The sequence below is a fragment of the Lampetra fluviatilis genome, chromosome 1, assembly GCF_964198595.1.
Source record: "Lampetra fluviatilis chromosome 1, kcLamFluv1.1, whole genome shotgun sequence".
In the NCBI taxonomy this organism is placed as follows: domain Eukaryota; kingdom Metazoa; phylum Chordata; class Hyperoartia; order Petromyzontiformes; family Petromyzontidae; genus Lampetra; species Lampetra fluviatilis.
Window position 1 is genome coordinate 41,040,194 of NC_136275.1, and position 21,810 is coordinate 41,062,003.

General features: G+C 51.9%; 1 protein-coding gene across 1 annotated transcript in view; it reads left to right on the forward strand.

Annotated features, from left to right (window-relative positions):
- PEMT (phosphatidylethanolamine N-methyltransferase) overlaps positions 1-20,918 on the forward strand; it is a 35,574-nt gene extending 14,656 nt beyond the window's left edge. The window contains exons 3-7 of the mRNA XM_078863220.1: positions 3,730-3,848; positions 9,515-9,663; positions 12,146-12,257; positions 16,240-16,314; positions 19,843-20,918. Coding sequence (XP_078719346.1) covers positions 3,730-3,848; positions 9,515-9,663; positions 12,146-12,257; positions 16,240-16,314; positions 19,843-19,897 — 510 coding nt within the window. The 3' untranslated portion in view covers positions 19,898-20,918. The remainder of the gene's footprint in view (positions 1-3,729; positions 3,849-9,514; positions 9,664-12,145; positions 12,258-16,239; positions 16,315-19,842) is intronic.
- Positions 20,919-21,810: the final 892 nt, after the last annotated feature.

Below are 21,810 nucleotides of genomic sequence, written 5' to 3' on the forward strand. Positions count from 1 at the left end.
GTGGCCGCGGTGACGCGAGCGGGAAGTGGTTTTCCCGAGAGTCTATTTTGGCGCTCGCCTGGTACGGTAACAACAACGACGCCTGTGCCGTTCAGAACGAGACGCAGACGAACGTGCGCCAGAATGACTCGGACGAGCGCCCGCGGTCGTTCTCGTTGTGTGAACGACGGGGAGCATCCATGGCAACGGAACCACTGAGTGCAGGCAGGAGAGAGATTTAACAGCACGAAGACGAAGATTTCCCGTGCAGCCTTAACAGGCTGTTGGGGCAAGTGCCGCTAGCAGCGAGTAGCACCTGTGAAGGCTGGCACGGCACACGAGGGGTTGGGTGGCCAGCACCACGCCCGGCCGCCTTTGTCTCCCCAGTGGCGATCTTTAAATACTGCGTCCGGTACTAATTTGAGTCGACCTCGGGGGAGGCCCAGCACCGGTTCAGATAATCGTCATCGGTGTTGGTCGCCCTGAGCGGGAATTTAACTCGGGTCGCCGGATTCATAGCGCAGCGTAGCGCTAACTGCTGCGCCACCGCTCCCTAAAAAAAAAACAACACGCACACTGCCGTGCACGGCTTTCATCCTTGTACAGACCACCAGCTCGAAAGTACTGCATTGCGTGACACAAAGTGCCAACATGGCCACACACGTCGCGGGTCTTTAGAGTTGGTGGTCTGCACCAAGGCCGAGAGGTTTTCATTAAAACGATATTGACGCAGCAGAATGTTAGGGACTAAACATATCTGTTGCTAAGTGACACGCGTGGTACAAGATTTCTCAAGGAGGTGTCATCTCTATAAGGGTGCTTGTCACAAGACCGTTTTCGATGGGCCAATTATGGGCACCGGCTCATTGCGTGGCTGACCTTCTGCTCTTTGGCGGTTCCTCCTTTGCCTTCCAAGTGGTTCTCTGTCTCTCTCCCTGTCTCTCTCCCTGTCTTTCTCCATCTCCCCCTGTCTCCCTGTCTCTCCCTGTCTCTCCCTGTCTCTCCCTGTCTCTCTCCCTGTCTCTCTGACTCTCTGTCTCTCTGTGTGTCTCTCTCTCTGTCTCTCCCTGTCTCTCCCTGTCTCTGTCTATCTCTGTCTCTCTGTGTCTCTCTGTCTCTCTCTCTGTCTCTCCGTGTCTTTCTCTCTGTCTCTCCCTGTCTCTTTCTCTGTCTCTCTCTGTCTCTGCGAAAGGGAACATACACCGCTCGAAGGCGACGGCGCGTCACACGTTGAAACATCCTCATCATCATGACTACTGCAGCAGGAACGCTGTTGTCCGGCACACCTGAGATGCGTGCGCAGGCCGAACAAAGACCGGGGCGCGTGGGTAGCGTCTAGAAGCATCCCGCTGGCTCCCGCTGCCTCGTGCGATGCCGAGGCAGCCGTACGTCCACTTCATCCTACTCGCGCGACCGTGTCCTGTTCGCTTGATCGCGTTGTATATCCATTTCGCATCCACGTTATGATGAAAAAATATGTTCCCCAATTCATTCATTGTGTCGTATCCAATTCGCGTTGTGAAAACAACACGCGGCGTTATAGGCAGAGCGGACCGTGCCTTTTAACGCGTGCGGTGGGGCATGCGTGTGCGTGTGTGACTGTGTGTGCGACTGCGTGTGTGTGCATGTGTGACTGCGTGTGTGTGTGTGTGTGCGTGCGGGACTGCGTGTGTGTGTGTTGCGTGTGTGTGTTGCGTGTGTGTGTGTGTGCGTACGGGACTGCGTGTCTGTGTGTGTGTGACTGCGTGTGTGCGTGTGTGTGCGTGTGTGACTGCCTCAAATATTGGAAGAGGTCACCCCCTGTGAGTGGCTGGCTGAGGTACCAGCTGTTGAGGAAGTACTGAGGGCGATTCGGAGTCTGAGACCAGGGAAGGCACCGGGCAGAGATGATCTCCCAAGCGAAATGCTGAGGGAGGGTGGCGTTTGTGCACAGACTGCCCTATATGACATCATAACAACTCTTTAAGAAGGGGGACCGTACCGACTGTAACAACTACAGGGGCATCTCACTCCTCAGTGTGCCGGGTAAGGTCCTGGCAAGGATTATTCAACATCGCCTTGCTAGGCACGCTGAGGAGAGGCTTGCGGAGCCCCAATGCGGTTTCAGGAAAGGGCGGTCCTGCACAGATGCCATATTTTCTGTCCGTCTGCTACAGCAGAGGTGTAGGGAATTCCAAAAAGACCTACATCTCTGCTTTATTGACCTGGTCAAGGCCTATGATACCATCAGTAGGACTGGGCTCTGGGTTGTTCTTCGTGCTTTCGGAGTCCCTGACCCTCTGCTCACGATCATTAAGGACCTTCATGATGGTGAGCGGGCCCGGGTAAAACTACGTGGCCGGGAGTCGGAGCCTTTCCCTGTACACCTTGGGGTGCGACAGGGATGTCCTCTGGCTCCCACATTATTTAACATCTATTTCGACTGCGTAGTTCGTGAAGCCTTCAATAGCTGTACCGGGGGAATTACCATTTGGTACAGATATAATGGGAGGCTGATCGACGCCCGGGTGCGATCAAGGGATGGCTCCCTATTGGTCAACCACGTTATGTATGCCGATGATTTGGTAATAGCTGCTCATTCAGAAGAGGAGTTGGAGACGCTGCTGCTGAGACTGGAGCGTGCCACTAAGAGGTGGGGCCTTACCATCAGCCCCACCAAAACTAAGCACCTGCCTGGGTATTTTGTACCATCGGGCACTCCACCCCCACAACTCCCAATCGGTGATGGGGCAGTTGTGGAGAGAGTGGAGAGTTTCCCATACCTGGGCAGTGTGCTTATGACCGGCTCCAGTTTATCAGCAGAGGTCTCACTCCGAATCAGTCGAGCGGCAATATCTTTTCATCGCTGTGTGGAAGCTACCTGGTCTGTCGCTCCGCACGAAGCTTCAGGTCTTCTCGGCCACGGTCATTCCCTCCCTTCTCTACGCTTGCGAAACGTGGACCCCCCTAGTGGAGCATCTTCGCCGGTTGGACACATTTAGGCTGGCCTGCCTACGATCCATCCTGGGTTTAACCAGGCTGGATTGTGTGAGGAGCTCACAAGTCCTTGAAAGATCTGGGCAAAGTCCCATCAGTGAGCTCCTCCGGCAGGCAAGGCTGCGTTGGCTGGGTCATGTAGCCCGCATGCCCAGCCACCGCATGCCTAAACAGCTTTTGTTCGGCCGGATCGAGGGGGCTAAACGGGCGCGGCACGGGCTAGAGAAGAGATGGAGTGATGTGGTACAGGAGGACGTGGAGCTGAGTGGACTTGCCGATGACTGGTACCAGCGGTGTCAAGATCGGCCTCAGTGGAGGAGGCTCGTGAAGGACGCTACTGGGCAGTTGGAGGCAGTCGCCCTCCAACAACAACGGAGGGCGGAGGAGCGACGCTCACAACAACGAGCGGAGCGCCGGGTGGCTAAAGCACAGCAAGTTGGCACAGTAGGGGGCACAGGTGGTGGATCAGCCAGTCATCTCGGTCATCTCGGTCAGTCGACCCGTGGCACCTGGGTCTGCCCCGTGACCTCCTGCCAGCGGGCGTTCGACACTTCACGTGGCCTCAGGGTGCACATGGCCTGGCACAAGCGTCGTGGTGACGTCACCGCCACTTAGTGGCGAATGGCGGTTGTTGTGTGTGACTGTGTGTGTGCGTGTGTGTGTGCGTGCGGGACTGCGTGTGTGTGTGTGCGTGTGTGTGCGTGTGTGACTGCGTGTGTGTGTGTGTGCGTGCGGGACTGCGTGTGCGCGTGTGTGTGCGTGCGGGACTGCCAGGTGGCGCGCCGCGAGCACCGCACGCGCTTCCTGACGCGGGCGTGCGGCGGCTCCGCGCACGGCGCCTGCCACTCGCTCGCCGTCGCCATCCTGCTGCTGGGCTTCTACAGAGACTACCGGTGCCACCGCCTCGCTACACAAACTCACCGCTCGACCACTACACGCAAATCATTACACATTTACAAATGCCACTGCGGTCTTTGCCACTCCGTTACGAGGTAGAGAAACCTATGTAATACACTTGGATTCAATGTAAACAAGTCGTTTACATTTAAGTTTTACCAGGCAAGGCCCACTGAGCTAAGTAGCTCTTTATCAGAAGCGATCTAACTGTCACAAATGGTGGCCCAACAAAGTGGCTTATCGCGTGGAAATGTATAGCGGTAAAATACTGCGATGTTGATTTTAAATGTGGAGATAAAAACTGGAGGACCCGCAGAAAAATCTACACAAGCAGCAGGCGTGAGGGTCGGGATCATACGTAGCCAACCATGCTTATCGGAGGTGTGGGTGAAGGACAACAAACTAAACACGTAAAGGAGTTCTAAAGAAGGTTAGGATGGTGACCCAGTGGTAATGGTCGTGCACCACCGCAAGACGAGTCTGGGCTCAATACCCGATGCCCAACTCGGGCGCTTGTCTGTGTGGAGTTTGTACAAACTAATGAAACTATTTTTTTGTTATTTTACCGACTAAGGCCCACTGAGCTGTGTAGCTCCTTTTCAGAAGCGACCTGCTCACAAATGACAGCTCAACGAAGTTGCTTATCACGTGGAAGTTCATAGCAGACAAATACTCTAAAACGCGTGACGTTGATTCCAAATGTGGAGGGAAAAACTGCAGAGGGCGTGAGGATTGGGATGGAACCCACAAACTCCTCTACACCAGGCGGGGTAGTGAACATCTCCTAGCCACCGCTCTCTCTCTCTCTCTCTTCCTCTCTTATGCATGGGTTTTGTCCGGTTTCCTTCCATAGCCCGAAAAAAGAAACAATGTAACCGGTATCGGCCAAACATCTGAATGCTGAAAAGTTACCTGCAAATTTACCGGGTTGGGATCACGCGCAGCAGCAGTCGCAGCAACATCGCCTGCTACTGCTAAAACTTGGCAGGACCTTCCTGAAAACAGGTCTTGAGACTCGGTGAGGCTGTCCTGCATGGGTAGACGAGCTGAATGATCATGAATTTTAAATTGGTTGCCGATGTCTCATCATCGCAACATTCAGAACCGCTGGTAGCGTGGTGGCTTCTGGGACGTCACCGCCGACGTGACGACTACCTTTCTAACCGTCGCCGTGCGTTCCACAAATCTCGGCGAGGTGCGCGGAGCGTGGGAACGGTGCGAGTTGGTTTTGTACGAAAGTCTTAAATGGTTTCTAGCTGTGTGAGGGATCTTTGAGACCAAAGTTTATTTTTCAAGACCTGGGCACAAGGACAAACATATACTCGGCGGGCCTCTTGATCTTGTTATCTGCACGCTCATTTGCATGTCGCTCTGTCACGGCATTACTGGGGTAATGTCACTCTGACCAAAATAGATGGACGACCGAGGGAATTGATTTTGACTCGCGTGTAACCTGTGACCTTTGACTGCTACTGCACTTGAATTCCAAATATACAGCAGGTGTCAGGGTCGGGATCAAGCCCGCGACCTGTATACCAGGCGAGGTAGTTAACATCTCGCCACCGCGGTGAGACGATTACGGTAGCGATAGTGGCAACAAGGCAGGATGTTAAAATCCCGGACCTTGACGACGCCTGTATATTTGGAGTTTGAGTGTTCTCCCCGTGTGGTCGCGTATATTTTTCTCTTGGCCGTCCGTTTTTTCCCCTCCACATTTAGAATCAACGTGCGTTTTAAATTATTTGGCTGCTATAAATTTCCACATGATAAGCCACTTCGTTGAGATATTGTGATAGCCAGGTCGCCTCTGAATCTGGTAAATAGAATATTTTTTTTTTTAGGGGGAGTTCGATTTCCGCTCACGGCCGCCACCGGTGATGGTTATGTGAACCTGCCCTGGGCCTCCCCTAGGTCGACTCAGCCTCAAATGAGTACCCGGTGCGGTGTGTAAGCATTGCAAATGGGGGAGACAAAGGCGGCGGGGCGTGCTGTGGAGGATCCTTGTCCCAGGGCCTATCTGGCGCGTTGCCGGGCGTGGTGCCGGCCACCAGCCCCTCCCGTGTGCCACGTGCCGACTTTCACAGGCGCTGCTCGCTAACAGCACTTGCCCCCAACAGTCTGTTAAACCTACACGAGGGACCTTTGTTTTTGTTTTTGTGAAGTCACCCAGCACCTCACTTGCCCTCGGTGTAAGCGTCCTCAAATGTCCATCCTGGCCCCAATGTTTTCGAAAGTCATCTTGACGTGCGGCAGTCATATCCAGTTCTCTCCCGCTCAAACAATCGTCTCGCATTGGCGCGTGGGACAAAGCACCATAACAAACAGACGTGCGGCGTGGACTTACACCGGTCTGGACCGGTCGACGTGAAGGAACAGGCGAGCTCGCCAGCCGTGGACACTGCGACGCGTGGACGGCGGTGGAGCACATCAAAGTATTCCGCGCTCCGTCTGACAAACTCGTGTGCGTTGTCATTCACACGGTTTGTTACCGTTCCGGTGTCGGAGGTCTTTCATCCGAACGGAGCGGGGTGGGGGCGGCAACTCTCCCACTCTGCAGAAGTTGGAGAGTGCCCCCTGCTGTGAAGTTTTCATCCCCTCGAGAGATCGGGGTGCAGGGATGTGGCTTCGCTTACCAATGATCACTCAATCTTTATTTTACGTGCCAATATCAGTGCACATTACAGCAGAACGGGACGCTACCGTGGGGCACGGAGCAACAGGGATGAGCAGAAAGACTCCCTCGCGACCTCAGCAGCAGATTAAATCGCAACCGCACGCAAAATAAAGTACCACCGGGCGCCACGAACAGCGAGGAGAAAAATAAGTAGTGCATAAAAAGGAGAGAAACAGTTTTTTGTTTTCCTTCTTACATTTTTGATTTCTCTGGACAAGACCGACGAGTCTTGCACATAGCCGCAGGATAGAGACACACTCGGCGGGTACCCTGCAGCGCAGTTCGCCCAATTTCCATCAAAGAAAAGCCGCCAAGGCCAATCGGCCATTCTGCTCAAGGTCTGGCGGAGCTGGGAGCCTGCGGCCGTGGACTGTGGCTGGACGGCCCTGAAGCGAGACTGGGGCACGAGAAGAGAACTCGGCCCTCCCTCCGCGGGCCCCACCGCCTGGACACGGTGATCAAGGCCGCTCGCGATAGAAGGCCTTGGGCAGTATCGATCACCTTGAGTGCCTTTCGGAGACGAATGTAACTTTTCTTTTGGAGCAACATAACTGACTGCAGTGGATATGTGTCTACGTTGTACAGTGGGGAGCGGTGGTGTAGCGGTTAGCGCGCTGCGCCACGAACCCGACGACCCGAGTTCGATTCCTGCTCACTGCCAATACCGGTTACGATTATCTGAACCGGTCCTGGGCCTCCCCTAGGTCGACTCGGCCTCAAATGAGTACCTGATGCGGTGTGTAGTAAACATCGCCACTGGGGAGACAAAGGCGGCCGGCCGTGGTGCTGGCCACCCACCCCCTCGTGTGCCGTTCTGGCCTTCATAGGTGCTCGCTAACAGCACTTGCCCCAACAGTCTGTTAAAGGCTATACGGGGGATCTTTGTCATTGTCTTTTTGTGTGTATGTTGATCTTCGTTGGCACCGTACGTAGCCAACCGTGCTAATCGGAGGTGCGGGGAGGAGGACAACACTAAAAACAAAAAGCAGTCCTAAATAAATTTTCAACGTAGATTTAAAAGTGCATAGCTCCAGGTGGCTTCCTACTATAAGAAGGAAGAGCATTCCAGGTGGCCGCAGAAGCGCGTCTGAAAGCGCGCGATGCAGCGACCGTCTTCGTTCGACGGCTAGCCAAAAGCCGCCGCTGCTGCTGCTGCGAGGACGAGCGGCGTTTGTGTGACGGTGGTTTACGCTCCTTGAGATCGGCAGCAAGGTGTTGTGGTTCATATGCAGCAAGCACTTTGGGAGTAATGAGCGCGAGCACACAACGCATTCCTTCGGCAGCCGTTGAACTTCTTTCGGCACCGCACGTGGCCAACCGTGCCAATGGGAGGTGCAGGGGGCAGAAGTTGAACACAACAGCAAGAACGACGTGCTGTACCGAGCTGGACTAAACTTCCGCTGGGCTCTCTTTACCGATGCGGTGTGAATGGCGTGTTTACAGCTTGCGCGGTTTACGTGCGGCGCTTTGAGCGTTTTCCCACAAACCTTAGCGAGCTTTTCAGAGGACTAGCGAGAGATTTTAATAAAGCTTTCCCAAACCATTCGGAAACATGATCTCGATAGGATGGTGGTTGAAACGCTTTCATCCCGTCAAGAAATATGAACCCACTGAACTCAATTAGAAAACACGAAGGAACAAATTGGCAAGGCTATATCCTAGCATCGGCTTTCTTTGTTAAACTGCTGCTTAGCAAGTCGCCGGCTTGTGTGTGTGATCATTTGTGTGTTTGTGTCGTCACTGTGGGGAGCGGTAGTGCAGCGGTTAGCGCGACAAAGTCGGCGATTCGAGTTCTATTCCCGCTCACGGCCAACACCGGTGACGATTATCTGAACCGGTTCTGGGCCATCCCTAGGTCGACTCAAACGAGTAGCTGGTGTGGCGGTGTGTAGTAAACATCGCCAACTCGGGAGGCAAAGGCGGCCGGGCGTGGTGCTGGCCACCCACCTCCTCGTGTGCCGTGCAGGCCTTCATAGGTGCTTGGTGACAGTACTTGCTCCAACAGCCTGTCAAAGGCTATGCGGGGGATCTTTGTCATTGTCTTTGTGTGTGTGTATTACTGTGACTTCAAAGCCAATGCCGAGTTCTTACACTCATTTGAGTTCAATGGATTTTTTTTAACCAATTTCCTGCAGTAAACAACGTGTGCTGCACACGCACTTGCCACACCGCCGCACTGGGAGCCCAGGCGGTCCCTCGCAGGCCATTCACAATAAGTGCGCTGCCAGCCACGCTGCCCATTGTGCAGCCAACCTGGGGCCACTTTCCCTGCCACGTCTCCGAGGTGAAGATATTTTTTGTTTCAAAATTGGATCGGAGGAATTTAGGGGTAAAAAAAACAACAACGAAAAAGGGTGAAAGCGTTTACCCGTCTCGGAATCACCACTTGTGGGTGACAAGTGGGATAAGTTTTGGCCATTCCTGGCCAGGTGGCTCATCAAACACCTAGCTCACTAACTCATTAACTCACTCATGCGTAGAGGTTCAGAGGTCTCATCCCTGCGCTGTCTTGCAGCCGTTGCTCTTGCTGGGTGTTCAACGTCGCTACGTCACAGCCTCAATCAGTTCAATTTGTCAGCGGTTGGCGACTTGGAATTGGGAGTAGACGTGGCACAGTGTGTGTATCTTTGTGTGTGCATATATGACTGTGTGTGTGACTTTGTGTGTGCATATATGACTGTGCGTGTGTGTCAACGGTAGTGCAGCGGTTACCACTCTTGCGCTACAAGCTCGGCGACCCAAGTTCGATTCCTGCTCATGGCCAGGTCGATTCAGCTTCAAATGAGCACCGGCACTCGGTGCGGTGTGTGAACATCGCCACTGGGGCGGTCGTCCGGGCGTGGTACTGGCCACCCATCCCCTCGTGTGCCACGGTGCCGGCAGCCTTCACAGGCGCTGCTGCTCGCTAGCGGCACTTGCCCCAACAGTCTGTTAAGGCTACACGTGTAGGGGGGGATCTTTGTCTTTGTGTGCGACTCGGTGTGGCAGGTTTTCGGAAGCGATCCGGAGCCAGCCGAGGGTGCCGCTGCTGGACAGGGGAGCGCCGGTGTACGCGGCGGGGCTGGCGCTCGTCTCGCTCGGCTCCCTGCTGGTCCTCGCCAGCTTCTGGGCCCTGGGCATCACGGGGACGTTTCTGGGTGAGCCCCCGTGCGGTCCCTGCCCCGGATTGCGGACCGCTTGACGTGGTGGCGAGGTGTTAACTCCCTCGCCTGGTACGCAGGAGGTCGTGGGTTCGTTTCCGACCCCGATGACGCCTGCTGTGTATTTGGAGTTTGCGTCTCTCTCCCTGTGGTCGCGTGGATTTTTCTCCAGGTCCTCCGTTTTTTTTCCCTCCACCTTTTCCCTCTACCTTTAGAATCAATATCGTGCATTTAGAGTATTTGGCCGTTATACATTTCCACGAGATAAGCCACTTCGTTGAGCTATCATTTGTGATGGCCAGGTAGCTTCTGAAAAAAAGCTACATAGCTCAGTGAGCCTTACCTGGTAAATGTAAAATAGTTTATAATTTTTGGAGATGCAGTCCTGTATTGTTGCTCGTTAATGCGATCGCTTACCGCACCTCTGATCATCACGGTTGGCTACGTACGGTGCGAAAGAAGTTCATCATACGTAAAATATAAATGCGATGAGCGTCAAGCGACCTTCCCCGTGTCTGCAGGACCCGCTGTGTGCGCTGTGTACAGCCTGGGCAGACGAGAATAGCCGGTTATGTCTTACCCGTGCGTTGACCTTATTGTGTTACCCGCGGGACACTCTTGCACTCTGGGACAGTACAGCCAGCGCGCTCACCACGTGGGGACCGCTGTTTGTCTTTGCGTTGCAGCGATCGGCAGTGCTCCCGTGTGCGTGCGCGCACTGATGCAAAGCGATCGCTCACCGCGTCACTACTGTGGTTCACGTGTGATATATATGAATGGCTCAATTTGGGACGTGCGTACGTCTGTTGAACTTTTTTCGCACCGCACGTAGCCAACCGCGCTAATCGGAGGTGCGGGGGGGGGAAGGACAAAAAAACGAAAAAACAACAAGCAGCTCTAAAGAAATGAGCTTTCAATGTAGGTGATGTAAAAGTGCATAGTTTCCTGTGGCTTCCTAATATTGGAAGGAAGAGCATTCCAGACGGCCGCAGAAGCAGCGCATCTGAAAGCGGGCGATGCGGTGACCATCTTTGTTCGATGGTTAGCCAGAAGCTGCTGCTGCTGCGAGGGATTACAGGTACAGGAGCAACCATCCCACCCCCCCGGCAGACTTAATGCCCAATTGCAGACGCAGGCGTTGAGTCACCTCGCACCGCACAGAGACAGCCGCTGCAGCTGGTGCACCTTTGCATGTTTGAGAATCGATGGCGAGCCGCTCGTGCCCTGGTGCAGGACCACGCTGCTGCTCGCGCAGTATCAGCTGGTGCCGCTCATCACGTCAACCGCATTCGCTGGACAAGACCATGGCAGGTCTACTGAGTATTTCGTACGGCTGCTGATGTAGATGCAGAACAACAGCTACAATGGGAGCAGCAGGGTAGTGAATCATCGCTGTCGTGTCTCATTTGTATTTGTGGGTCGCGTTGTACGGTCTCTGTTGTGGACGACCACAGTCGCACGCATGCCAGTGGATGCGGATACCTGATGTACAAATGGAATATGCAAAACTCTCCAGTAGGAGACGTCACAGCGATGATACACTACTCTGCTACTGCTCCTGACGTCATCTGGACTTGACCACCTGCATGTGACATTGTAGCTGTAGCGCTGCATCCACATCGTCAGCAGCCGTATGAAAGAAGACGACGTGGGGGTGACTGCTGGGCTCCTGTGGAGGAGCCAGAACCCACATTGGGCACTGAGACACAGCTGAGGATTTGTCCTGGATCCACAGCTGCTGTGTAAACGTCGTCACGCAGAATCATCGCGGGCGTAGTTGTGGGGTATGCAAGTATCTAGGCGATAACCCGGCAATACGCCTCCCTTCACATATTGGTTCCTCCACGTACAGAGTATTCTTTACAGAGTATTCTTTACATATCCCGTGAGCCACACGGCCTTCTGAGGGCGCATACTTTCAGCAGCATCGGTTCAACAAGAAGCAAATTCCGCGCCGATTTGGACATGCAACGTCTCACCAGTCGAGCGAGGCTTGCCAGAACTAATCCGATCTAATTGAATGTTTACATTCAATTAGATCGCCTTCACTCATGGCGCTTGTCGTAGCTTACAAACCGGTGACACGGAGTGGAATGATGTAGTTGGCAGGGGCGTGCTACAAGGGTTGAGGAATGAGAGACAGCGATAGAGGATACTTAGGGATCGCGACCATTCCAATACTTGCAACTCAAGGCATATTGTTTACACAAGACGTGTTGCAGCATGCTGTCCATCAACTTGCAGCTTCTCCATCTGCAGTGCAAGGCAAACAAAACGAACAACCCAAGAATGACTGAAAACTCATCGATCGTTTGTCAGCTGTAGTTTGGATATCCCAGCGGGGTTGCCCGAATCAGTCCCCCATGAATTGTTGGCCGCAAAAGCGAGATTATTTTACAGCGAGTCACTTGGCCAAAACATTTGCTCGAATTCCCTCCCTCCCTCTCTCTCTCCGTGCGCGCGTGCCGTTTGTCAACAGGCGACTACTGCGGTATCCTCATGGACGGCAAGGTGACCGGCTTCCCGTTCAGCGTCACCGACAACCCCATGTACTGGGGCTCGACGCTCAATTTCCTGGGCTGGTCCTTAATGTGAGGAGCGGTCGCACTCGCGTTTAATGTTTAATGTTTTCGTTTTTTAGTTTGTCGTCCTTTCCGCCCCCCCCCCCGCATCTCGGATTAGCACGATTCGTCAGGGTTATGGGAGCGACGGAGCAACTGAATATACTGTACAGCGAGTACAAATCCCACCGCCGACTTTCGCATTTGATACCAGGCAGTGACTTGAGAGTGTTCATTGTGTAGCGCTGTAGATGGGCTGCGCTTACCTGCAATGGCAGACAGGGCCCATCAGGGGTGGTACCGGCAGGGGGGTCGCTTCATTCCCCAGCCCAAAAGCAGGAGGGGGCTGTGGGGTGTCCTAGGATCCCCCGGGAGCCCCCCTCCTGGAACTCTCTGGAAGAGAGGCGTGGCCAGAGACGGACACACCTGGGAGGTGTATTAAAGCCAGACCTCTCAACAGGTTTGGGGCCAGTCCAAGACAGAAGCCAGAAGACCAGCCAGCCTAGGACCCTGGGACCCCTGGCCCCGCTGTCCTTGTAAGGGCTGGGGCTCTGTGGGCCAGTGGTGAGACCCTGGGACTCCCGGCCTGACGTAAGGGCCGGGTCCGAGGAAGCCAGTGGTCGGGACCCATACATTGGCTGGGTCGGGTCAGATAGCCTCTTCTAGGTCAATCGTAGCCGGAGGACCTGAGAGCGTGGCCGGTGTTAGGCACGTGAGCCTGGAGGCTGTGTTCCTAGGTTGTATCAGGGAAGGGCTGTTGCCTGAGTGAAGGCAGGAACTGTTGCCTGAGTGAAGGCTGTGGACTTGCTTTGTGCGTTAGAAATTAACGCGTTGCCTCTACAAGTGGTCTCCAAGAACTCACGACAATTGCAATGTTGTCACTTCGCCAGGGAGAGACCTGGGGCGACTGTGACAACGCGAGGGATTTTGTCAGACTTCGTGCTTATTTATTTATTTTACAAAAATTGCGGACAACTGATACATTTTAGCGTCGCCGGCGCCACTTGCGCGCCGACGGGCTGACGTTAGCCGATGGTTGCGCTTTGCACCTCGTCTTTGCACCTCGTCTTTGCACCTCGTCTTTGCACCTCGTCTTTGCACCTCCTCTTTGCGGGCGATGAGCCCTGGTTGGCTTCCTGCACGCCGGAGCTCGCGTACGTGATCTGTGCAAGCCGCAAGGGCCCAGAAGCGCAAACTCAACGCCACGGCGCTGAAAGCTGCCATTGACCCAGACTTGTATTTATTTCTCTCTCTCTGTAAAGCTCTTGGCTTCGCAAACGAACACGTCGTCGCATACCTTCGCTTTGCAACTATCGCCGTAATTCACCAGCATCAGGCGCGGTACGCCCGCACCGCGGGGAAATAGGTCACCCTTTATCCCTCGTTGCTTAGCGTCCGTGGCCCTGGTTGCCTGGCGACCGGCCGTGTTTACGTCCGTCGCCTCTCGAGTGCCGGCGGATTTTTTGGATCTTGAGCGGAAGACTGTGGGCCGCCACGCCGCGGCCGACCAACCCCGTGTTGGAACGAGCAAAAAAAATGGTTTTGTGAGCCATTCATTTGAAGGGTAGACAAAGGTGACGCTTCCCCATGCTGCTGTGCGCTTTTAGGAATATTGGGGAGAATTGATGCCTCGTTGGAACAATGGAATGTCACAAAACATGTGAGTGGCGCAGGCAGGAAGGAAATTACCGACCGTTGATAGGCTAATGGTTTTCTCGAGGCAAAATTTGCAATGCCTTACAAGAGGGGGGTCATGTATTGTCAAGGATGTTGTTTTTGTTGTAAACAGGACAAGCTTGAATTTCGATTTAAAGCTTTCGTGACTGCAGGGATTCATATTCTAGGTTCTTTCGGTAAAGTCACGTAGAAGGGAAATAATAAAATAATGAAACATAAATGGTTATTATGTTTTCTTTTTATTATTTTATTATTTCCCTTCTACGTGACTTTACCGAAAGAACCAAGAATAGGACAAGCTTGGTTAATTATGTTTATTTGACGTGAGATTCTGACCCCCTGATGCTTTGCAGAAGCGATAATCTTTAATTATTGTGTTTAATAATGATAAATTTGCTCAAATAGCAATAAAATAGGAATTGTGTTAAGATGTTCAAACACCAAATAGAAACCTTTTGCAAAGAATCAAATTCGCATTAACCATACACGGTACATGCCAAGCAAGCATGCTCTGACTATGCCTGGCTTTGTCTTGGGAACTGATTGGTCTACACCAGAGACAGCAGCCTTCTTGAGCGCCTCGTCTCAACCAGTGTTAGACCAGAGACCAAAGACAGAAAGCAAACAGCAAAACAGTTTAAAGATTTATTTGTTTACCTTCGTGCGAATGTTCAACTTATTTCGCACCGTGTATAGAACATGGTAAACACAAAAAAGCAGTTATGAAGAAATTAGGTTTTTGTCAGCGTATGCCAGGGTTAAAATGGAATTAATACTTAATTTTTTCATCGCTAATTGTTTTAGTGCATGAATATAAGACGTGCGAAAGGCACGATGTTATTTATTACGAGACCGACTAAATTTAAAGTCCCTCGTTCAGTGAACGTGGTCGGACATTCACGGAGAGCGGCCCCCACCTCTCCAGCTGCGGATCCCTCGCCAACCCAAAACCACTCCTGGCAAAAAAACACTCCAACCCACAAAAACTCCAACCCAAAACCACTCCTGGCAAAAAAACACTCCAACCCACAAAAACTCCAACCCAAAACCACTCCTGGCAAAAAAACACTCCAACCCACAAAAACTCCAACCCAAAACCACTCCTGGCAAAAAAACACTCCAACCCACAAAAACTCCAACCCAAAACCACTCCTGGCAAAAAAACACTCCAACCCACAAAAACTCCAACCCAAAACCACTCCTGGCAAAAAAACACTCCAACCCACAAAAACTCCAACCCAAAACCACTCCTGGCAAAAAAACACTCCAACCCACAAAAACTCCAACCCAAAACCACTCCTGGCAAAAAAACACTCCAACCCACAAAAACTCCAACCCAAAACCACTCCTGGCAAAAAAACACTCCAACCCACAAAAACTCCAACCCAAAACCACTCCTGGCAAAAAAACACTCCAACCCACAAAAACTCCAACCCAAAACCACTCCTGGCAAAAAAACACTCCAACCCACAACCACTCCAACCCACAACCACTCCAACCCAAAACCACTCCAACCCACAACCACACCTGGCAAAAAAACACTCCAACCCACAACCACTCCAACCCACAACCACTCCAACCCAAAACCACTCCTGGCAAAAAAACACTCCAACCCACAACCACTCCAACCCACAACCACTCCAACCCAAAACCACTCCTGGCAAAAAAACACTCCAACCCACAACCACTCCAACCCAAAACCACTCCAACCCAAAACCACTCCAACCCAAAACCACTCCTGGCAAAAAAACACTCCAACCCACAACCACTCCAACCCAAAACCACTCCAACCCAAAACCACTCCTGGCAAAAAAACACTCCAACCCACAACCACTCCAACCCAAAACCACTCCAACCCAAAACCACTCCTGGCAAAAAAACACTCCAACCCACAACCACTCCAACCCAAAACCACTCCAACCCAAAACCACTCTTGGCAAAAAAACACTCCAACCCAAACCACTCCAACCCAAAACCACTCCTGGAAAAAACCACTCCAACCCAAAACAACTCGGGTTCGATTTCCGCTTGACAGCCAACACCAGTGATGATTACTTGAACCGGTCGTGGGCCTCTCCTAGGTCGACTCAGCCTAAAATGTACCTAGTGAAATGGTGTGTAACATCGCCACTGAGGAGACAAAGGCGGTCGAGCGAGCTACTGGCCACCCACCCTCTCGCGTGCCGTGCCGGCCTTCATAGGTGCTGCTACTCGCTACTAACAGCACGCCAACAGTCTGTTAAGGCGACACGGGGGATCTTTGTTCTTTGTGGTGATGGAAGTGCTGTGTGGGTGTTTAAGGGCATGCCGTGCTGTGCTGCTGTGGTGGGTGCAGGCAGGCCAGCCCCGCCGGGATCATCTTGACATGTGGAGTCGCAATCTCCTACAGGGTGGCCATCGCCTTTGAAGGGTATGACGACGATGATAACGACGATGACGGTGATGATGGTGATGGTGATTGCGTGCATGTGTGGGGTATATAGGGAGCGGTAGTGTAGCGGTTAGTGCGCCGCGCTATGAACCTGGTGACCCAAGTTCGATTTTCGTTCACGGCCAACATCAGTGACGATTATCTGAACCGGTCCTAGGCCTCCCCTAGGTTGATTCAGCCTCAAATTAGTACCTGGTGCGGTGTGTAAAAACATCGTCACTGGGGAGACAAAGGCGGCCAGGCGTGGTGCTGGCCACCTACCCCCTCGTGTGCCGTTCTGGCCTTTATAGGTGCTCGCTGACAGCGCTTGCCCCAACAGTCTGTTAAGGCTATACAGGGGATCTTTGTCTATTTTGGTGATGATTGTGATAATGATGGTGATACTCGTGATGATGATGGTGCTTGTTATGATCATGATGATGGCAATGATTGTGATGATGATGGTGCTTGTTATGATCATGATGATGGTAATGATTGTGATGATGATGGTGATGGTTGTGATGATGGTGATTGTGATGCACGCCTTCACATATAGCGCCACGCGGATCAATCTCACGTTCGATTTTGAGGTTTTATAAAAAAATGTCAACTGGGGCCAAGGCTTCCTTTGCCGAGGCCATTTGTGGGGTTCAGTTTAAACGTGAGAGGTGGTTTGTCCGATTGAAATCGTTGCTAAAAACTTAACTTAAACTTTGTATTTTACCAGGTAAGGCTCACTGAGCTACTATGTAAGCTCTTTTTTCAGAAGGTACCTGGTCACAAGTGACAGCTCCAACAAAGTTGCTTATCGTCGTGGACATTTATAGCAGCAGCCAAACACTCCCAACACGTGGTGACGTACAAACTCTATATAGACAACAGGCGTCAAGATCGGGGTGTAACCAACGACCTCCTGTATACCAGGCGAGGGAGTTAACATCTCGTAGGCACCGAGAGTGAGTCTTCTGAGGACTAGGTGGCCAGATCATTCACCCGGCCGCTGTTCATCCCGTCACATTTTATCACCGTCACAGATCCGGACCGATTTGCCACCGATTTGTGGTTGGTTCAAGCACACATGCGGATAAGAGCAGGGTGGGATAAGATCAGTTTCAATGCATTCTTCTCTGTACTACTAGTTGATTCAACAATGACAAAAACAACAACTTTTTTTGTTACAAAAATATAGAACAGAATTAAAAAGCTGTGTTTGTTACTGCGCGTGCTGGAAGACGGACATGGGGTCGTTATCCCACGCTCTCTTATTGCGGAATGTTGCGCAGACACGATGCGATAGAAGTGTTTCGTCAGCGCCACACGTGTTGTTCACGCGATGTTCACGCGATGTTCACGCGTCTTTCACGCGATGTTCACGTGCCGTCCACGCGATGTTCTAGGGATGTTCACGCGTTTTCACTTGTTCATGCGCTGTCCACACGTTGGTCACACGTTGGTCACACGTTGTTCATGGTACGTTCACGCGATGTCCACGTGTGGTTCATGCGATGTTCACGCGATGTCCACGCGCTCTCCACGCGTTGTTCACGCGATGTTCACACGAGAAGGGAATGTGATTTTGGATGGAAGTGCTAACGGAAAATGTACAAAGAGGAGGAGATTGTATAACAGTTGCGTAACACAAGCTGGTTTTGTCAAGGCGAAATTTGGTCGTAAATACTTAAAACGCGTTCAAACGCACGAAGGTGCAAATAATATGCATTAACTATAATGAAAAGAAAAATATTCGGTAGTGCATGTTTATAAATTCCTCTTAAATCATTATTGCAGGTTGTAAATCCTGCCTGCTGAGTGCCAGCGCGATAACTCGTTAAAAAGACGAAGCAATTACAGGAATCTTGTCGCCGCTGCTTTGCCGCTGACATGTGGGTCGCTGCTGACACAACGTCGCCGGCTTGCAACTCGCCCGTCTCTCTTCCACGCGTCGTGCGTGCTCAACATCAACGTGTCGGCTCTGGACACAGTCACAATGCACGGCCATTGCAATGACAATACAATGAGAAATAAATCAATACCATCTAGAGTTGCGCAAACTGTTAAAAAGGGTCGTTGTGGCTGTGAGCTTGTCGTTGTTGTGTGCGGGTGTGCGACAAGCCGTGGTGTTGAGTTGGGACTGTGAGTGTGGTGGTGATGGTGATGATGGAGTCAAGAGTGTGCTGATTGCTTCTGGGGGGTTGTACCAGAGGTGTGGTGCTGCAAATGAGAAAGATCTGTCTCCCAGGATCAATATTATGAAACGAGCCATTTGCCCATCCAAGGACGGGTGTATTGCAGAAAATCTGAAACTTGCAAGCGAAGAGCAGACCACGACGTGATATATTCATTGCATCAATCCGTGTGCAGTTTGTAAGGCCGCGGTGACGCAGACCTATTACATGTCAAGGTTATAATCCCTTGTTCATCACGACGTCCTTTTTACTTTGATGTCTCAACAGCGTGACGGAGATCATGTGACGTGAGGGTTCTGCCTTTGTAGTGGGGGCTGTGAGTTGACGCCGAGGAGGGGGGAGGAGGCGCCTCGCCCCCCCCATGTGGAGTGACGTCACCTGCTCATGTTTATTAATGAGGGGGCTGGTCGACGTGGAGTGACGTCACCTGCTCATGATTATTAATGAGGGGGGGGGCTGGTCGATGTGGAGTGACGTCACGAGCGTTAAGGACAGCCACTGCTGGGTGATGAGAGTGGGTAGAGCGAGTGAGACCAGGGTCACGCGCTCTTATTCAGGGTGCTGAGTGAGTGGGCACTGCCGGCTCTGGGCGCCGCGGTGGCGAGACGTTTGAGGCGTTGTTACCTCCCTCGCCCGGCACAGATCTTCACCAGAAGTGACCCGGCCACAAATTGACAAGCTCAATGAAGTGGCTTTCATCATCGTTAGGACAAATTCGTAGCAGCCAAACAATGCGAACGCACGTTGATTCTGAATGTGGAGGGGAAACCCAGAGGACCCTGGAGAGACAAATCCACGCGACCACGGGGGGAGAACGAACAAGCAACTCCAAATGAAGAGTAACTGGCTCTTTATTTAAATGCTTCCAACGCCACTTGATGATTGCATTTGTCACGAGCTGCAGGCTTCTTAATGACAGATTTGGGCACAGATCGTTCCGTGGGCTAAGCCAAAAATTATGAATTGGTACCGTCTGAGAAAAGCTACGACGCATTTATATTTACAAGATCTCACCCAAAAGTGCTTTATTATTATGGAGAAAAAAACACATTTACCTGTTCGCTTTGAGATGGGAGAAGGTTTACGATCACGTTCTGATTTGATTTTTTTCGCTTGGCTAATTAACCGTAGCGAGTCGTTTTGGCATGTTGTAACGTATGTGATGTTTACATTGTCCAGGGCTCTTATTGTCGCGGCGCTCCTGCTGCTGTTGCTGCTGCTGCTGCTGCCGCCTCATGCGCCGCCTGCCTCGCATGCCGTGGCCGCGCTTGTTGTTGAATTTGTGCCGTGACCCAGTTTCCCCAATTGCTTAGATTTTTTGTTGTTGTTTTTGTTGTTCCAGCCCCTTCACTCGAGCCATTTACGAGCAGAGAAACGTGGGATTGAAGCGACGCTAAAGTGGCTCACGCGGCCACGCGGCTACGCGGTGTTGTGGCCACGCGACGCTCTGCAGCTGCCATCCCTGGCGATGACAGCAATGCCGATCTCGCACCCAGCAGCACTTTTGATTCCGTGTGTCGTTTTGTTAAAGATTTCTATTTCTAATCGCTGTGCGGGCAATTAAAATTAATCAACTTTACCAATGCACATCGCGCGTTGATATCCGCGTAGCTTGTGTTTGCCTCAATATTAACACGTCCCTTTCTTTTCGTTATTGTTTTTCTTGTAAATCTGATTTATAAAATGCGCAATAAATGCACGATGCCAAATAGGATCGTGCGTTGTCAAAGTTTCTGCGCGGGCGCACACCTCGTTTCAAAACTGCTCGACGCGAGCCGTCGATGTGTTGAGACTTGCACCGCCCTTGCGCCGGTCTCTGGTCTCGCACCGGCGGTGACACGAGGCCAGGGACGAGGCTGTCTTGGTAGTAGGCCAATCAGCTTCAAGGACGATGCGTGCGCGATTATCAAAGCACGTCTGTTTGCATGATATACCACAAGCGTGAGGTGTTGTTAGCGCAGACTTACCCCGCTCCTCCAATTAGCACGGTTGGCTACGTACGGGCGCAAAAACAAGTTAAACATACACACAGGCCTGACCACGCCTCGTGGTACGTATATATTTGGCGTTGGAACATCTCGATACCTCCCGTGATTTTTTGTCGGACGTTTACGCGATCTAACCCCAAAAACCTCATACGGAGGAGACATCGTCTGCTGATGTATCAGCGTGGGCTTCGATAAGCACACATTCATTACTGCCTCAATGTTTCTTTTCTTATAATTGAATGAATAATCTAATGTTTTTTTTATATTGGTCATTATGCGTGAAAAGATAGCTGCATTAATTCTCAATGTTTTTTTGCAAAAACATTTTCAGAAGAATGAACGACGTCATTATGAATAGTACATCGTTATTGAAGTTTATGTAAATTGCTGTTACAAATCAGATACCTTGAGCATCTAAATTACAACCCAACATTAAAACCCTGTACAAGGGAGACGTGATGTTTTACGAGGGGTATTATCATGTCGTGGGTGTGTGTGTCAGTATGTGGGGAGTGGTGGCGCAGCGCTTAGCGCGCTGCGCTACGAATCCGGCGTCCCGAATTTGATTCCTGCTCACGGCCACCACCAGTGACGGTTATCTAAACCTGTCCTGGGCCTCCCCTAGGTCGACTCGGCCTCAAATGAGTACCCGGTGCATTGTGTAAACATCGCCATTGGGGGAGACAAAGGAGGCGGGGCGTGGTGGAGGATCCTTGTACCAGGGCCTATCTGGCGCATCGCTGGGCGTGGTGCTGGCCACCCACCCCCTCGTGTGCCGTTTTGGCCTTCAGAGGTGCTCGCTAACAGCACTTTCCTCAACAGTCTGTGAAGGCTGTACGGGCGATCTTTGTTTGGTCAGTATGTGGGGAGTGGTACTGCGGAGGTTAGCGCTGCCCCGCCCTACGAACCCTGAGACCCAAGTTCGATTCCTGCTCACGGCCAACATCGGTGATGAATATTCCATCGGACCGTCTCCCTCTGGGAATATTGAATAGTGAAAGTGGTCGCAGACTGCATCGATGCAAAGTTTGCGCTTCATTGGTGCCAAAGTGAGACCAAGGGTAAGTCATAGTCGTTACCAAAATCACAGCAATTTTAGGCGAAGTCTACGCTCGAGATTCGTATGCCCAGAGGAGGAAACTGATAACATAAATATCACCACTTTATATAATGGATTTACTTATACATGATGTTGGCCAGTGCATTTAAAGTTGGCAGGGAGACATTGGAAGACAAACGGAGAAAGATAATTGTCTGAAACCGCGAAGGACGTGTCCGGGGGAAAGGGGAGAAATCTGAAGATGGAATTACGTGAAGCTTAT